The sequence below is a fragment of the Solanum pennellii genome, chromosome 2, assembly GCF_001406875.1.
Source record: "Solanum pennellii chromosome 2, SPENNV200".
NCBI classification, from domain to species: Eukaryota; Viridiplantae; Streptophyta; class Magnoliopsida; order Solanales; family Solanaceae; genus Solanum; species Solanum pennellii.
The window spans coordinates 28,438,171-28,456,972 of NC_028638.1; the positions used below are offsets into that span (position 1 = coordinate 28,438,171).

The 18,802-nt window shown below is 35.5% G+C and overlaps 1 protein-coding gene across 2 annotated transcripts in view; it reads left to right on the top strand.

Annotated features, from left to right (window-relative positions):
* The window catches only part of LOC107011533 (vacuolar protein sorting-associated protein 54, chloroplastic-like), a 35,384-nt gene extending 19,427 nt beyond the window's left edge, over nt 1-15,957 (top strand). Inside the window, exons 13-20 of one of the 2 annotated variants that reach the window (XM_015211068.2) lie at nt 689-842; nt 4,240-4,321; nt 5,905-5,984; nt 6,629-6,790; nt 13,907-13,974; nt 14,493-14,573; nt 14,794-15,030; nt 15,604-15,957. In XM_015211068.2, the coding sequence (XP_015066554.1) occupies nt 689-842; nt 4,240-4,321; nt 5,905-5,984; nt 6,629-6,790; nt 13,907-13,974; nt 14,493-14,573; nt 14,794-14,926 (760 nt within the window). In that variant the 3' untranslated portion in view covers nt 14,927-15,030; nt 15,604-15,957. Of the gene's footprint in view, nt 1-688; nt 843-4,239; nt 4,322-5,803; nt 5,985-6,628; nt 6,791-13,906; nt 13,975-14,492; nt 14,574-14,793; nt 15,031-15,603 lie in introns of those variants that run through there. The other variant, XM_027914608.1, reaches the window with a different exon arrangement.
* Nucleotides 15,958-18,802: the final 2,845 nt, after the last annotated feature.

An 18,802-nucleotide genomic window follows, 5' to 3' on the forward strand; every position in this document is an offset into this window, starting at 1 on the left:
TATATATATATATATAAATTAATTTTTAGGTGTGATGTACCATTATGAAGATCCTTGATGGCACAATTTATTTCTACTTTTTTGTTGGTCAAATGTATCTTAAATTTAACATAGATTTAAGGGTACTTAAATTGTTCAAATACCTGAAGCTTATTTAAAAAAAATAAAAAACAAATAGTTCAAGTGGTCAATCGACGAACTACTTTGAATAAAAAAAACTAAAAAAAGGACAATTTTATTGTAGTAAAATCATCAAATTACACTAAACGGATTTGGAGAATTGAAAAGAATATATATAACCATTACAATATGAATAAAAAGGACCTAAAATTATAAAGTAAATTTATAACCATTCCAATATAAACCATGGGGGATAGTTTAGTCATTTAGGGGTCTTACCAAAGGAGTTATTCCTCCATTTTTTAGGGATAAAATAAGGCCTCATATGGTGTACTCATCCATGGATTAAGTTAAATAAAGTAACCAAACGATGTACTTGATGGACTAAATTTTAATCCATGGACTATTCTAATTAATACTGCCTACCAAACGGATCCTTAATGCTGCCTCGTACTTGATATTTACCTCCTTCCCCTTATTGCTACTGTTTCCTGGTCATTTAGCATGGTTTCATTTTTCTTCTCAAGGCTGGAACCTGCAAAAATAACATCATAATGTTGCTTTTCAGTGGCTTGATTTTGGTGAAGATGTTGTCAGAATATATTGACATGAATAATAGTTTAACTGGCCTATCATCAGAAGTAGTTCACCGTGTTGTTGACATCTTGAAGTTTTTCAATACGAGGACTTGTCAACTTGTACTTGGAGCTGGAGCCATGCAGGTATACTCTTGCTATTTAAATCAACAATGTGTACCTTATGGATCATTCCTTGGATATACCAAACAATTTGGATACAATAGACAAGCCCATCATCCCTTCTACTTCCTATCCCGTTCATCAATTGTGTTGCCTTTTGGGATAAAATGGGCCCGAACAGACTAGTGCATGTAGTTTGGGAGTGAGGATAGTTGATTGGTTGATTTATACTATTTTTGAGAGGCAAAGTAAATGTTCCATTGTTGTAATAAAGCAACATAAAGAGAGGCACTTATAGACAAAATTTATGTACTCTAAGGCTAAGTCCATGGGAATTTTAAAAATCTATCAGACTATCTATTGCATATACATCTTTGGGTTTTCACCAAAATGCTAATTGCTGCAAATAAATATCTTTTATCTATGCATATGTTGAGCTATCCCTTCAAAACATCTTATATTTATATGTTTTGGCTGGCATTTCAAGTACCCTGGGCTTATGCAATGCCTATTACTTGGATAATAACGGCCTTTAGCCCTTATAGGTGTTATGTGAGTTGTATGCAAGGAGAAAATAGGAGAATATTTAAAGGGGTTGAGAATAATTTTGCACAATTGAAGAAATCTTTTATATCTAGTTTCATTTAGGTGCAGCGATAAGGTTTTATTTGTATAAAAGATTGAGTATCTTTATTTGAGAAACATATGTTTGTTTAGGTTCTGATATTCTTGGTGTATGACTTGGATACAGGTTTTGATGAAGGGGTTTCTCCACCATTAATAAAATCATTTACTTTATCATCACAATAGTAGATTGCTTAGTTGATTTTCTTTTTTTTAAATATATTTTAGGCATTAAGTGTCTAGGTGGCTATTTTTTTTTCTAGAACAGATGACATTTGTATTATAAACCAGCACTTGGGTAGTGCTAAACCCCTTTACAGGAGAGAGTATAGCAATAAAACAAAGAACTCTTAATTCTAGCATGACTCTTAACAATTCTTCGATATCTTCTGCATCTATAGGATAGTTTTTTTTTGAAATCGGTAACTTTCTATAGGATAGTTCTTTGTAAACCTAAAACACAAAAGCAATGTACAATCTGTTTTAATTTTCTGTATTGTTCTACTCCTGTCTTGAAAAACCTAGCACTCCTCTCCTTCCAGATGGTCCACTATATACAGGCTGGGATGGTTCTCCAGTAGCTCCTGTTTTTAGCTCCCTTCCGAGATTCTTCCCGACTAGATAGAGTGTCAATAATCTTGCTAGGCATTGTCCATTATATGCCTCTGACATTGATGAAAATCTTACTTGTTGGTCAGTGATTCTGCAATGCAGGAACAAGTGTCCAATTGTCTTAGCTGCCTCTCCACACAAACATCAGTGTGTGATTTAAGATAATGTTCCTCTTCCTTAGGTTTCATGTGTCAAAACAACTTCTTTTGTTCATGTAGAGGGTTGCATTGCAACTTCTTTCCCTAGGCTTTGAATTTGCATGCTAAAATGTAGTCTGGTTCCCGTTCATAGGCTAAAACATTGAAGCAGAACATAGCTAAAAGACCCCACCTTTTAGCCTTCTGGACCCCTGAAAAATAAAGAAAGCTGAATATGGAAAAGATTCCACCAAGAACTGATTTTGTCTATAAATCTCTGTGTTTAGTCACCAATATTCGAATTCTGGAATAAGATTTGTTCAGGTCCCCATGGTCCACAGAGTAAGGCTATAGGCACATGGTCTGACGTGAGTCTTTGTAGAGCAATCTGCTTCACTTTACTGAATTGTTCACTGCAATCAGATGTGAATATAATTGTATCGATCCTTGATGCAGCAGTGTTCATATCTCCCCTGAACCATGTATGTGCTCCTCCTTCAAGTGGAAATCAAAAAGCTCCACGTCTTCTATGGTATCTGAGAATTCTACCATGTTAGAAGACCTTCTTTGACAGTTCCTCTTCTCTGTGGGGAACCCTACACACATTGAAGTTCCCGCATACTAACCAAGGACCCTCCATTACACCTCTAGGAAGTGCATTCCATTCATATCAGTAGCATAAAACCCCACATAAAGTCTCCAATAACCATTTACTCACATGCGTACTTTTCTCCACTTGCCATTTCTGCACTGTTCACCAAATCATCCAGATATGTAACTTTACAAGAATGTTGAACTTGCTTTATCAATTATCACGTGCACTTCAATGACCTAGCTAGCTGATTTGAACTTTTTGGTAGTCTTGAATTGATAGCCACCTGTAACGTCCCACCACAATTTCAGCCTGATTCCGCGTCCTGAAAGGGGCAGATTGCTCTATAGTTGTGTGGAGAACTCTAGAACACTTTAGAACTCTCAAGAAGGCTTAGAGAAGATCCCAAGGTAGTGTAGAATTCTCTAGAATAGGGACCAAAGTGTAAATATTTTAGGGACTTGTAAAGTAAATATTAATTGCACTTTAGTTCCTAGGAAACAGTGTAAATAGAGGGGCTCTCATTTGTAAACCAACCAAGCAAAGTTGTAAGCATTCTCCAATGTAATACAAAAGCCTTCTTCAAAAGCTCTCTTTCTTTTCTTTCTAAGTCTTTCAAAGCATTCTCTTAGCGTCTCGAGTCTTAAGGCTTCCTTGAACTTACAAGATCTTGAAAGATTAGTGAGTAAGTCGTCGAGGGCCACACGGAGTCTTAGCAAATACTCTAAGTCAGTGACACACCGCTTGGTAATAATTCTTCTGATTTGTTCAGGGTTCCATCTTATGATTGATGGCTTCTCTGCATATCTCTGTGTATTGCAGTAATTTGGATCCTTCTGGTCTTTTGGTGGAAATTGATGACATGATCTTTTATATTCCTGAGGCATTTTAATACACACTGCCTAAAAAATTGGACTTCTCACAATATGATAATCATAGATCTCTGTTCTGTTACTCTATAGCTGACATGGTCATGTTTTTCCTTTCCTTTTGATGCCAATTTGTAGGAGATGGGTACACCACCAAAGCTCTTTCAATCTGTTGTAACTTGATTCAAAATTATTTTTGTGCATGATGATTTCATATCAATAATCAACTGCTACTCCCTTCAAAAGATGTTTTCTTGCAAAAAAAAAGGCTATTATCTTACCATTTCATCACATTGACTATTGACTTCTGATTGTTGCTGTATCCCACTTGAAGGATCTGGGGTGTATTTTAGTGAGCACATATTTCTGGTCTGCGACTTGTTTTTGGTGGTTTTTTAGATCACAAACATGCCAGAAAAAGTATTATATTGATGTTTTATTTTTTCAGTTATTCTTCTGAATCATTATCAACCAATAGAAGCTTTCAGCTTTTCTATAGTTTGCCTTTAACTTGGACTATACATTTTCTAGTTTCTATCTTGTATATGCAGCAGTATTGGTGTCATTAATTAGAGAAAATATTTCAGGTGTCAGGTTTGAAGTCTATTACTTCTAAGCACTTGGCTTTGACAAGCCAAGTCATCGGTTTCACATACACTATAATTCCAGGTAGGCAATGAGTACGAAGCTTTTCACTGGTGGTTCTTATATTGTTTCTGGCTTTTGTCTTGTTCCTTGTCGACTATTGTATTCATTGTTGATCTTTGTTTTAAGATATATCAATCTGCTCAGACATTGTTTCAATGGTATAACATGCCATTACCATTTGTGTCAAGTTTCTACGTGTATGGTGGTTGGAATTCAAAGGGGAAAGTATGCTGTTTATTTACATTGTTATCTTTCTACCTCTGTCAGTGTATAGTTGAAATCATTAACAGCAGGAAGTCCATTGCCCATCATACAAAAAATCATGTATTGGCATCTTTCTACCTGAGTGTCTGAATAAGTATTCTGAGGAAACCAACCATTCAGGTTTTCGGTAGAGTAATCTATTTTCATCAGCGGATGCATCCTACCTTGGGTGATTTTGCATTACTCATGATCACCTCTGTCAGGTGGTAATTCTGAAAGCAACAAGTTCCATCAAATCTTAATAGTTATATTCCTTTATTCTTATTGAGAACTCCCGGTTTACCACAATCATGTCAAAAATTGTTGATTTCCGACTTGAACTTGTGTCTTTAATTGCGGATCTCACCTATCTCATCAGCCATTTTATATTCTCTTCATCTCTCTGTCCCAAATGCACAGTCATTACAAACCTAAAACTCTGTTGACCTTGCTCATTTTCTCCAGTCATTCAGCCTTTCTTCATTAGACTATTAAGCGCTACATCTCTTTTTTCACCCTTTTTTCATTAGGCTCTTTAGTGCTACATATAATTTCATCATTCTTTCTAATTGGATTACTTGCTTAGTGGGGTCCCAGGTTCAAATCCTATCAAAGACAAAAATACTAGGTGATTGCTTTCCATCTGTCCAAGCCGTGATTGGTAGAGTTACCCAGTATCTGTGTTGGTGTACCGAGTGGAATTAGTCGAGGTACAAACAATTGGCCAAAACACCACCATATTAAAAAAAAATTAGACTACTTACTACTGCATCGAAAAGAAATCAGGCATGGACCCCTATCCATAAATTAAAATCCATAAAGCATATACGTATGGAGGGGGACATATGGTGCCTTACCTCTTCAAAACTAAGTAATGATTGACTGTATACCCTTTACAATTTTGTGGAGACCTAGTCTAGTTATCTTGACTTAATCTATGAAAGATTAGAAAAATACTAGGCTTAGGAGGACTCCTAATTACATGTGATTACTTTATATGTTACTTTCTTTAGGCCATAAAGGGTTTCTTTTCTCAATGTTAGAGTTGTCTCTTCTTCCTGATTCCCAAGATAAATTGGTAAGGGACACCCAAGAGACAAAAGTATTAAATTTATCTGAAAAGGAGAGGAGGATCAAATTCGTCTAACTCAATTTGTTGATGGCAGATATTAGAAATCATCTTGAGTAATGATTCTTATTACTATTGTTTGAAATATGACATGGTTCTGTAATAACATATGTTCTCCCTTAACTGCATAGGAACTGTGTAGAAGTATTTTTCATGCTTAAAGAACTTTTGAAATTTCGTTGTTACCTATTGTGTAACCGGTTTCTATTTCGGACATTTTGTGTGTTGAAAGAAATCAAGAGAATACTGTTTCTAAGAGTGCCTGAAACACACAAGGGATTGCTAATGCTGGAAGTCGATCGAGTCGCACAGGTAAGGAAGAAATTTTGCTTATATTTATTCCAGCATATTCCTTCCATCCTAGTAGAGTAGCTAACTTGAAGAATGAATATTTTCTGTTTCTTCACCAGCGTTCAAGATTTTTAATGAGGTTCCATTTTCATTTGTGAAAGTTCATTGGGTATTTTTCATTTTTCTGTTCTTTCTGTAAACTTGACGTAGATTCTCTTTTTCTTCCTTGGGAGGGTGAGATTGTGATAGGGAGGGAGTGTAACTTCAAGGCTTTTATTCTTTCTTCGCTTGTTAAGTTTGGACCACCTTGATGCCTGTTAGTATATAATTTTTTTTACTTATAAAAGAGAGATGGTACCCTTTTAATTTTACTATATGTGAGTACGATATTGTGTGGAAGAAAACAAAGAACAAAGGGCTTCTTTTTGAATGTTACCACTAGTTATGCAAGTGTGGAACATATCAAGCTATACCTATCTCACACTATTCCTTGTATCCACATTTATTTGTTTTTCTCGCTCTTTCTCAATAGAAAATCAACTGCTATTATGTTTTACTGTGTCCCAGTCAAATATTTTTATATGCTGAGATCATTGTACCTTTAAAGCATCATAATCCATGATTCTGGCTGGACATCCTTGACCCTAATCTCTTTCTGGAATTAGGACTACAAAGTTCATCGTGATGAAATACATTCGAAGTTGGTACAGATAATGCGAGAAAGATTGCTGGTACACCTTCGGAGTTTGCCACAAATTGTTGAGAGTTTGAATAGGCAGGAAGATACTGACTCACAGCCAAGTCAGTTTGCTCGTTCAATCACAAAGGTAGAAGTTTGTAATATGTCTCACTGCGTTTTTACCCCAGTTGCCCCATTTTCCCTACTTTTTTTAAATTAAAAAATGTTGCCAATTGTGAAAGAGAAAGTTAGGGTGCGCTTTACCCATTTGATATCATTTCTTAATGATTTCGCATTTGCTTTTTGCAAATACAAGATATATAAGTTTTCATCATTTCAGAGATGTGTTTGAAATCAATAGATTAAAGGTTTTGCAGGTTTTTAAACAGGTATGTAATGGTCTATTAGTAATAAACATATGATCAACTTAGCACTAAGAACGTGCTAAGGTCATTACGGTATTAAAGTTTCCCCAAAACGAAAATAAAAACAAAAAGGGACACCTTTTGTACAAAGTTCCTATTCGTGTAGAGAATCTATGAATTGTGGCATGATGTATTCATCTTTGACATCCTGTAGATTGTACCAAAAAGCCAAAATCCATAAGCATCTAAAAGTGATCTTTTGTAAAAACATCTGCTTTCCCTTCAAAACATCTTGCATTCCTTTCCCTCCACAATATCAAACAAACGCAAGCAGGTGCTGTATTTCAAACCTTTCTTGAAGATTTCCTTAATTCCCCAACACTCTTAACTGAAAAGTTCCTTGACTGAGTAAGGCAGGATAAACCTATGTGGAACAAGTGAAAAATTAAGTATTAGATCTTCCTTGTCACTGCACAATGCCAAAAAAGAACATGGTTGCTGCTTTCCTCCGTGTTGTTGCAGATAAAACACATCTACTGAATAATGCCAATCCTTTTCACTGAAATTGCTTTGAGTAAGCATGCTAAAAGGAGCCTTGGACTTCCACAGTTGCTTGTATGGCCAACCAATTACCATTTCTCTAGAATAACAGAGAAATGCCCATTCTTATGCCTAATCCAGGTGGTATTCTCAAGTACCCACTTATGTAGTGACACTTTTTCCGAGTGTTCCATCAGTAGACCCATTTGAGGTACCTCCTCATCAATTTTTTTTTCTAAATGATAATCTCTAGCTATTTCCGTTCCAGCAATTGGAGACAAACTTTTTAGTATTGGAGGTGAAACTATGAATATCAGCACAAGGGGTGTATATACAATTGAAGCATCATGCCAAAACCTTGTCCTTTTCCATTCCCCAACATGATTATACTGTTACTTCAAAAAATATGCCATAGGCTGCTAATATTTTTTTTTTGACAAGATAAATAGTATTAATAACAGCATCAAGAAGATGCAATATTTACAAGCTATGGCGTTTGAGCTTACAAAAAAATTTCTCTGGCTAACTATACAAACTATCTAAGCCAGAACTAAAGAGTTAGTAAAATCCTGAAGTTGTTCTGCATTAACAGCAGGATACAAGTTGGACCAACTAAACAAATTTGCAAAGCACCTAGTCTTCAAAATACCTAAAGCAGTTGACCCTCCATCAAAACATCTCTTGTTCCTCTCTAACCAAATACACAAAAAAATACAAGCAGGTATCATAATCCAGATCTTCTTGATGGCTTTGTCAACTTTCCATAGGCACCAACTCTCATATGCATTCTTAACTGTGAGAAACGTGGTCCAATTGATGCCAGAGAGACAAAAAAACATGCTCCATAATTCTGAGGCCACCTCACAATGAAGAAGAAGGTGTCTGGGCGTTTCAGCCTCTTTTTTGCACATATAGCATATGTTTGGGAACTGGAATTTTCTTTTCTTTATGTTGTCTCGGGTGAGACATATTAGCCATAGGCTTCTAATATGTTTGCATAATATGCCAACACCATGAGAAGTATTAATAGGACCGGTGAAATAGAAACTTTGTTTCTCATTTTCAGAAATCTTCTTTCTTGATAAGATCCTCACTTTTTTGCCATATCACTATGACCACTTCAATAGGGGGGATTTGTAAGAGTGACCTCTATAAGGGTGATCTTGAAAATTTTGGCCCTGCTTAACAAATTTAAGAGAAATAACCTGTGTAGCCCATTGGGCATAACTTGTGGGCATTTATTAGTTTTGCCTATGAGACAGGAATTGGGGACATTTCAATACAGTGAACCTGCTCAATTTCCATGAGTTTTGCCTCATAGAAAAAAGTTGCATGTGCTTCTCAATTGCTTATAAGTTGGCTCAACTGAACCTCCTGCCCAATAGGAAACATATTACACTATTTTGGTTGTCTGTAACTTCTGAAATGTCCTGGATTCTTGCCTCATAGGCAAAATTAACGTATGGGCACATTACAATTAGAGCCCATTCGGATTGTCTGAAAAAAGTAGCTTTTATAAAGTACTTTAAAAGCACTTTTGAAGTGCTGAAACTTATTTTAGAAGAAATAAGCACTTTTTCTGGAATTTCTTGCTTCAACACTGTATCCCACTATCAAGTGAAAGGCCTTCCTTGTTACCTTCCCACAAAGAATTTCACCTTATCCTGTCCAATTTCTTCTTCAGGCAAACTGGCACTGGAAAAAAGAAGACATGAGGTAGATCAGGAGAGAGTTTTCCACGCTAGTTTTAACTTGAATATAGCCCCTAATGACCTACCTAGATATTCCATAGGTAGTTATAAGTCTGACAACCCAAGATATTACCTAGCCTATGTACATCTTGCACTATATTTACAGGGAACACGAAGCTCTTTCCAGGTTAATCTTTAGTCCAACTACTGCTTCAAATAAGATTAAAAGCACTTTTAGATACTTCACTCGTGACTCCTCAACTTCGCATTGAATAAGTGGATCATCTGCAATTGTATATGAGAGACTTACACTCTATTGTAGCTTGATGTTCATCTCTGGAGCCCTTAATTCATTGTAAAGACATTGCTTTGTTTGAGCATCGAACTAGGCCCTTACATTAGACAAGATGGATAAGAAAGGAGATATGAGACTGTCTTAATCCCGTAAAAGTAGGAAATAAGCCTTATGGTGCACCATATATAATTACAGAAACCTTCACAGTGGTGATTTTTTTCGTCGTCACCACTGCTTAGCAATAATGCACACACTGCAAAACTTCAGTGACATACTCACACACGGCTAAGTACTTTAGACTGTTTCGTAGGTAACATATGAACAATAAAAACACAACAGATACAAAAGTCCCAACCTTCCCTTAATTACTCAGATACAAAAATGAAATGTCCACACATTATGCTAAGACATAGAACACCCTCTCAACTGCCTTCAAGTCATTCTGCCAACATATAAAATCAGCAGACAGGCAGTTACAAACAGTTACAACTGGCAGCATGCCAGGCACATGGCTTAAAAATAGAATTCTATTCAAATAAAAATCAGTACAAACTGATTGTCCTAACATTTGAAAACAATTAAAACTCGAACTTAATGACCCCATGTGCCACACACATGGGCAGTTTTCCCTTAAGCCGAATTTCCATGCCTTTAGCAATTAGAATATTTTCAGCATCCTTCCAACATTTAAAATGTTTTCAGCTTCTGCCAATGCCATGCCATCATCGTAAGGCCAACTCCTATGCCTTGCCATCGTCAAGCCAACACACTGCCTTTCCTAGATGATGCCACTATCACACACATGCTCATCAGGTGCCATGCGCCCGCCCTTGCCTACTGCGCACAAGGCTGCCTTGCCAACACTCGAGCACCTTGGAACTTTGCTGTCCACTAACACTTAGTCGCCACAGTCATGTACATTATTTCCATAGTTCATGCCAAAACCAATGTGCAAGCCTTGACATGCCTTGCCAACATCTATCTTTGAGACAGAGGGTTTAACAAATCATCTCCGTTGAACTCAACGCCCTTATCGAGGCTGTTTTGACGTAGTCGTCAAGTTGCTTGTCAAACTGCCACAGATCCTTACTTTCTCCCACACTGTATCTTCCTTAGCCTTGCCCATCAACCGCACTAAGAACTCTGTCTTTGTATTTCTCTTACTGTTTCCGACAACCTGGTGATGTAGTATTTCCTCAATCTTACCTCAAACTGCATTGGCAACGAAGGAGGAGCCTTCCTTGACCTGTTTCTGTCTGGATCATCATCTTCAAAGTACGTTTTAGATAGCTTACATGGAAGGTGGGATGAATTTTCAATTTGTCCAGCAACTTCACCTACCCTTTCAACTACTTCAAATGCTCCGTCATACCTCGGAATCAACCTTCCATGTCTCTTTTTTTTCACAAATCTGCTTTCAGATTCCGGGAGTGAGCTTAAGCAACACTTTGTCTCTGACATTAAACTCAATTGCACGTCTATGCTGATCAGCATACTTGTTCATGTGTTTTTTTGCTTTCCTCAAGTTGCCTTGCACCTCAACAAGCAGTCATGCTTGTGAGCTTGTCCTTTGCACATCGGTAAGCAGCTGGACATATATGACGACTCTTTTGCATTGCAACATCAAGGGGTGTCAAGGGCTGCATGCCTAGAACAAGTTCAAATGGTTTGCTTTGTTTCCGGAGACATGTGTAGATTATAGCAAAACTGCGTCATATCTAAAAAGTCTGCCAAGTTGTTACATATGTTTGAGTGGAACTTGGTAGATTTGTTAGATATGACAGAGGTTTGCTATAATCTACACAATTCTTCAGCATCAGAGGAGTCCATTCGAAATCGTTCTAGGCATGCAGCGCATGACACCCCTTGATGTTGCAATGCAGAAATGATATATGCAGTTGCTTATCGGTATGCAAAGGATAGGCATGAGATGCTCGTTGAGGCCCAAGACAGTTTGAGGAAGCACAAAAATATATGAAGAAGTATGTTGATCAACATAGACGTGCAGTTGAGTTCAATGTCAGAGACAAAGTGTTGCTGAAGCTCACTCCCCAAAATAGGAAGTAGATTGTGAACAAGAAGAGACATAGTGGGATGATTCCAAAGTATGACAGAGCATTTGAAAGGGTAGGTGAAGTTTCTAGAAAGATTGAAAATTCATCCCACCTTCCCTGTAAGCTATCTGAAACCGTGTTTTAAAGATGCTGATGATCCATACACAAAACAAGTCAAAGAAGGCTCCTCCTTCGGTGCCTATTTAGTTTGAGGCAAAGATGGAAATACTTGATCATGGGTTGTTGGAAACATTAAGAGGAATTCTTAGTGCAACGGAAGGACAGAGCTAAGGAAAATGCAATTAAGGAGAAAAGCAAGGATCCGTGGTAGTTTGACAAGAAATTCGATGAGGGCGTCAAGTTCAACTAGTGGGGGTGGTTTGTTAGTCCCTCATTCTCAAAGATAGATGTCAGCAAGGCTTGTGCATTGGCTTTAGCATGATCTGTGAAAACAATGTACATGGTTATGGTGACTAAGTGTTGGTGGAGCAAGGTGCTAGAGTGGTGGCAAGGCAGCCTTGGCGCTTGGTACCTTATGGGCATGGTGCGACAGTGACGATGACATTGACAGAAGCTGAAATAATTATAGGTGTTGGAATGATGCTGAAAATATTCTAGAGTGCTTAAGGCATGGAAATTCAACAAAAGACTGGTCATGTGCATGGCACATGGGTTTGTTAAGTTCAAATTTTAAATGTTGTCCAGATGATAGGATAATCAGTTTGTACTTCTTGTTATGGTAAACTATTGTATTCTTATTGTTCATAGGAAAGTACTTAGACTTGAGTGAGTGGCTGAAGTTTTAGAGTGTTTGCATGATTTCTATGCAATGGTGAGGAGGAAAGTAATCACCCTGTCTCAACATTCACTCCACCCAATCCACTTTTCCCCGGAAGAGTATCTGATGTATTGAAATGTTGGAATAGTGATATCAATCCCTCCAATCAGAAAGAGAGATGGAAAATTGTCCCAGCTTGTATTTGGTGGGCTGTGTGGGGAGAAAGAAACAAAGTTTGTTTTGAGGACAAAGCCATTAGTATACAGAAACTAAAGTTGAAATGTTTAGGGCTTTTCTTTTTTTGGTGTAAGCATAGCTTAATGGAGGAGTTCGAATCAGCTAACGATGTACTCGACTCCTTACGAGAAGATTAAGGACTAGGAGCTTATGTTTTTGCTCATCTGTATGTAAATATGGGGGACTACACACCCTTTGTGTAGTTTGTTATTAATACACAAAAATGTTACCTGTTCAAAAAAAAAAAGTTTGGATTCCTGATTTTTAAAAAGAAATAAATGAGCTTGAAGTGTAAAGTTCATTAGCCTATTAGAGATAAATAAAATTTTCATAAAATAAAAATCTTAAAAATTACTTTTAAAAATATATATTGTATATATACAACTATAAAATTTGTCTATATAATATATTGGTTTGGTTTTTATTTGGTTTGTTGTTAATAAAACCAAATATTATCGATTTTTTTAAACGTAAATCCAAACCAGATATCAGTTTACTTAATCGGTTTGGTTCATTTCACGGTGAATCAATTTTTAACCAAACCGTGAAAGTCATAACTAATTTACTTGGTCTAGTGCTTTCTCTATGTCCGATCTGCACATTATCCCTACATTCCTGACCTTATTTTACTATTAGGTATTCACTAGCAAAATGGACTGCCTGTTAGTTACTTTCCTTTGATAAAAGTCATTTGTATATCTGCAAACATTCATCACCCTCGTGATTCATGCTGCCAACATCTTTGATATAATTTTGCAAACCTTATTGGCCTGAAGTCAGTCTCCTCTACACCAGCCCCCTTTTGCGGGTATTTCTGTGATTGCCAATGTCCTAGCTTATCAACATGAAATGTATTGGTGTAAAGGTGATGTGAGAAGAAAAGTTTTATTGAAGAAGGGAAACTGTTGAAGATTGATTACTAGCTTCCACATTGGAATGTGGTTGGACCAATCCGTGAATCAGAACATCACCCATATTGAGTTTATATATTAATGACTAACAAGTTCTATCACCTGTTTGAATATTCTCCCTCTAACTAGATTAGCCGAGTTTTTGATACATTCTTGAAATAGTTCTATCTGATGTATTGTTGTAATGATAAATGACTGTCTTTCTTGTCCTTCTAGCTTGAGTTGTCTCTTAATGTTTCTGTAATCTTGCTAGTGAGTTTTCACTTTTTTACTTTCTCTGTTTAGCTTTTACATGCTTGTTACTTCTGTTTTCGTTGTTTCCTTAGTTTCTTTTTGTTTAAGTTCATGAGAAAGCTCCCATAAACTGATTTTACTTTCTTCATTTGTTTATAGGAGGTTGGCCTTCTCCAACGTGTGTTATGTCGAACTCTGCATGAGGTTGATGTTCAAGCTATTTTCAGGTGACGATTCGAAACTTAGGCAAAAGATTAGCCTTTTTTTGGGTGGGGTGGGGTGGGGTGGAGTCGAGGGGCACGGATTTCTTGCACCAGCAGTGATGTCCTTCCTTTTGATTCTCTTTCTACAGTAAACCGTGTTCACACATTCTGTCCAAGGAAAGGGGGTGGAGGGAAGAGTAACATGTCTGATTACTTTACCTTACAACTAGAAGATTAGCTTCACTTTGTCAGTGATTTTAACTCTTGTAGATATCAGCATCCTTAAGTATGGATTTAATTGCTACTTTCCTTGTTATATATACTGGTTAACTAATTTATACCTTGGACGTTGGCTTTGCAAACTGGAAGAAGTGTTTTCTCTCTCTTCACCCTTGCTTCCAAACAGGACTTTATGTATTCAAGATCAAATATATTTGTACTAATTATCATTACTAACAATCAGTGCAAGAAACTATGTGTAAGTATGTCTTAGAAATAGTCCTTGCTTCCATCAGAGAGTCCTTATAATGTGATCCTTGCAGGCAAGTGGTTATCATCTTTCACTCACAAATTTCAGAGGCATTCTCACGATTGGATATTAGTAGTCAACAAGCTCGACAAAGGTACCGTCTATATAATCAGAAATTTTACTCATACGAGACAATTTAATAATTAGTACTATTCAATGTTCTTTGAATGATGAAATTCTTTAAAAAATTCTGATCAAGGTAACATAATTTTTATATATAAGTTGAAATTTCTAACTTTTACTTCCTTTCTGTAAGAGTTTTTAATTTATTCCCTCACTTTTTACCTCCTATGACTTGTTTTTTCTTCAAACAGAGCGCATCGTGATGTTCAGCATCTTCTTGGATGTATCAGATCATTACCTTCTGATAGTAAATCTAATCCTCCCAATTGGGGGCCACTTGATGAGTTTCTGGAACAAAATTTTGATGCAGAAGCTAGTCAATAGGTTCCTTGTAAACTAGGCTGTTCTTGCAAACATTGGATAGGTGTGATGGGAGCAATACGAGGACACCTGAAGACCACACATCGAAACTGTACAATTAACTTGAGGTAAAATCTTGTGTTACTGGATCCTTCATCTGTGTGAATAAATAGTAAGGGACACTATAAATAAAGCAAAGATCTAAAAATTTATCAGGGATGAACTGCATTCGAAACTTCTTTAGTTTGTGCATGAATTGCATCTCTTGTTGCTCCATTAACGAAAATGCCTTTGCTCATCTAATCAGTTACATTCAACTCATACTGCACCATTATTTGCTGGAATGTATAGTTGTGTCTAAGTAACTAACAGGGGAGAGTGGGTTTGATGAGATAAAAGCTTGTTTAGAGACATGGAAGATGTCCCCGAGTTTATAACAGTTATGGAAGAAGTGAACTGCAGAAGTTCATTAATTTACACTTGCTCAAGCTTATATTTGATTTTGTTTCATCTTAATATTTAATGTGAGTTTCTTTGCTAACTGATTCAGAGTAATGTAGTATATTTTCTGTTGTCAGCATTTTGTCTAGAATTCCTTTAAGATAATTATTGTTGGATAATTCTCTTATTTTCTCTATACATCAATCCACAATGCTCCCAGATGGGTAGTCTTCTTACTGGATGTTGTCTTAATACCACAGTTGAATTGAGTTTTGAGGGAGCAAGAATCTTTAACAGCAAATTTGGAGCTGTCATACAGAGTTTGTGATCTGTCAGATGTTTAATATTTTTTGAATGATTGTATTCTTTTGGCCTGGACATTAGATTATTTTTTTCTTCGCTAGATTTTAGAGAAAAGAAAAAAAAAACATCAGCAGAGAGTGGAAGCAGAATAACATAATATTTATAGAGTGCAGTTGTAGTGTATACTAGTGAAAATAATTGTATGTATCAGTTCCTTGCTTAATTTGAGCATGTCTTCTTCTGTATCAAATATCAATGGTATTAAGAACTGTGTTTGTGCCTCTTCTCTTGAAATGAGGTGGGGTTGGAAAGTTGCTTATTTTTCTTCTAATAGTTCCCACCCTTGATGAGAACAGTTTACTTTTGGTTTTGCATTGTAAGAATAGACTTCTTGGCTAAACACATTTAATCTGTCCCCGTCTCATGAAAATGCTAGCAGCAATATGACTCCCCCTTGAAAAGTTCAGTTTGGTTTTCTGAATTCAACTTTTCGAGCTATTAAGCTAAGTTGTCTTCTGTAAGGAGCTGATGGAATAGTTTGTTAACATTTCGTCTTGGTTTTGAGGGTTGCTCACACTTGTTGAGATACAGTGCCCGTAAAGAGATGTCATTCATTCTCTCTTTCCATGGTTGAAGTTTTCCATAGTAATCGTTCACATTGATAGTAAACCTCTTTCAGCAAATGCTGTGTGACATTGAGAATATATCAATCTTGATCACAAAGTAAGTCCTAAGCATTCTGAAAAATTGTTTTTAGAAAGTAAAAGTTTAACTTTGCAGTGACTGAATGTAACTAATAATGTACTCGATAGAATGACTAGAATAGATTCTTTCTTTCTAAAAATAAAAACTATTCTTGAGTTATAAAAAGCTAAATTCAGTGATTGTGAGACTGTCTTGTTACTCTTGTACGTCTCTAGGGTGTGTTTCATACAAAGGAAATATTTTTTCATAATCTTCTTATGTTTGATTGGTTGAAATATTTTCGCCAGTTGAGGAAAATGACTTTCATGATAAAAGTAGGGAAAACAAGTTATATAAGTAACTTTAAATTCATTGTTTCCTTTCTATGTACCCAATGTCTCAACCCTTATCTCTCTCAATCCGTTAATTCGCACTCCCCGCCATACAACCCTCGTAGTGTCTTGTTGACTTATACATATACATGCTTTTTTTGAAAATATTGTTTTCTTACGTATTAAATATTAAAAACTAAATAAGAAATTAAAATATTTTAAAGAAACATTTTCCTTCAAATCAAGCACACCCTAAATAGAGGTAACCGGTGGGTTATGTTAGTTGGGTAAATAAAGGTTGAGTCTTTCTCAACCTCGGAAGATATTTGAACTTTCTCTTTTTGTAATTTTTCATCACGTGTATATCAAGTCATGTGGTATTTAATTTTATAAAATAAAATCAACGTATCTACAAATTATCCTTGTGTAGTTAGCGCAAATCATTGAAGGGTTCAAATGCTAAGTAGATATATGTGCATTTTTTAAATAAACTTATTCTAGGAAGCATAAGTATATTTAACTTTTTTGTTGGTGTTGGTAACACATACTAGTTTCTCAACGAATGGGTTGCATGAATGATTTTATAAAATAACATCAATATTATTTATACATAACTTTATCTATCTATATTACCTTAAAAGCATGAACTTCTAACTTACATGTCAAATTACTATAATATTCCTAACATAGGTTTTGCCTATTTCGATTACTTGTGACTTTTTAATAAGTCATGACTTATTTTAAAGGGTTGTGATTTAGATTTGCTGTAACTTTTTCCAATAAGTTTTGACTTTTTCAAAGGGTTGTGGACTTCTCTGAAAGGTTTTAACTTTTCAGATAAGACACAAAAACACATGTTCAAACTACCCTTAGTTTACTATAAATAGAGGGGTTTCCTCTCATTTTTGTTTAATCCTCTCCTCTCACTTGGTTATATTCCTCTTCAATCATCATTATTCACATATTTTTATACATTTGAATTGTCACGTTGAAGTTTCTTCATGTGTTCCTATAGATAATTTTTTTTCTTTTTCATTTTGCATGACTTTGAATTTAAAATTTCACGGTTCCAGCTAATTAGCACATCATTTCTTAATTTTAGGCTTGGATATACTTTCTTGATGAGCTTTTCTTTAAATTTATGTTTTAATTTGCATGTGTCTTCAAAACGAATAGGAAGCATTGTATTTCTCTGTTTAACATGTGTCTTCAAAAGAATTAGGAAGCATTGCAATTCTCTTTTCATTTTCTCTTTTTCTTTTTAAATTTAAAAGTTTTTAATCATGATGTGCAAATAGTTACAATTTGGGCATAACATCCAAAACATTGTACAAATCATAGACATGAAACTAACACTATTTCTACGCAAAATAAGTGATAATTGATATTTCCCTTTATGTATTTGCATTTTCAGAAATGTTTGTTACAGGGGTATCATTTAATTAAGATTTTAGACGAACGACGAGTGAATATAATTTTCAAGTTGATTTAACTGAAGATTATGGTACTTCTTACTTTAGTCCAATTTGATTTAATTTAATTTTTCATTCTTAGTCCATATTTGTTCTCCTAAAAAAAATTGTCCCTTTCTTCTCCTTCAATTTTTCAGGTTTGCTCCTTTATTCTATAAATTTATACTTTTAAGTCCTTATAGGTAAGCATTTTTTATTTTTTAAATCATTTCTTGTCGAAAAATTTATGTGTAGATACTTGTTAGGTTGAATGCCGCGTATGAAATTTAGGATGTTTGATGAACAAAATAATTTTTTTATATTTTTTTTAAGTAATAAAACTTGAAAAAAGATTCCTCTTCAATTATGAAATTGCATCAAATCATCTGATTTTTCGTGATGTAGAAGGCAACTTAATTTCTGCATGTTCTTTACATAGGTTGAGTCTAAACAGTAACTTATATTTTTTGATTAATAAAGAAAATGAACATTTTCTCATAACACTTTATGTTATAATTTTGAATGGGTTGTGTCAAAAATATATAAACATTACCAAAATGTAACACAACTGTAGATATTTGTCCCTTTCTTAATTTACCAGAGTATCTTAATTTCAATTTTTCTGTAGCCCCTTATTTCAATTAGTAGGGAGTCACAGAGTAATAAGTAAGAAATATCATCCTAGATTA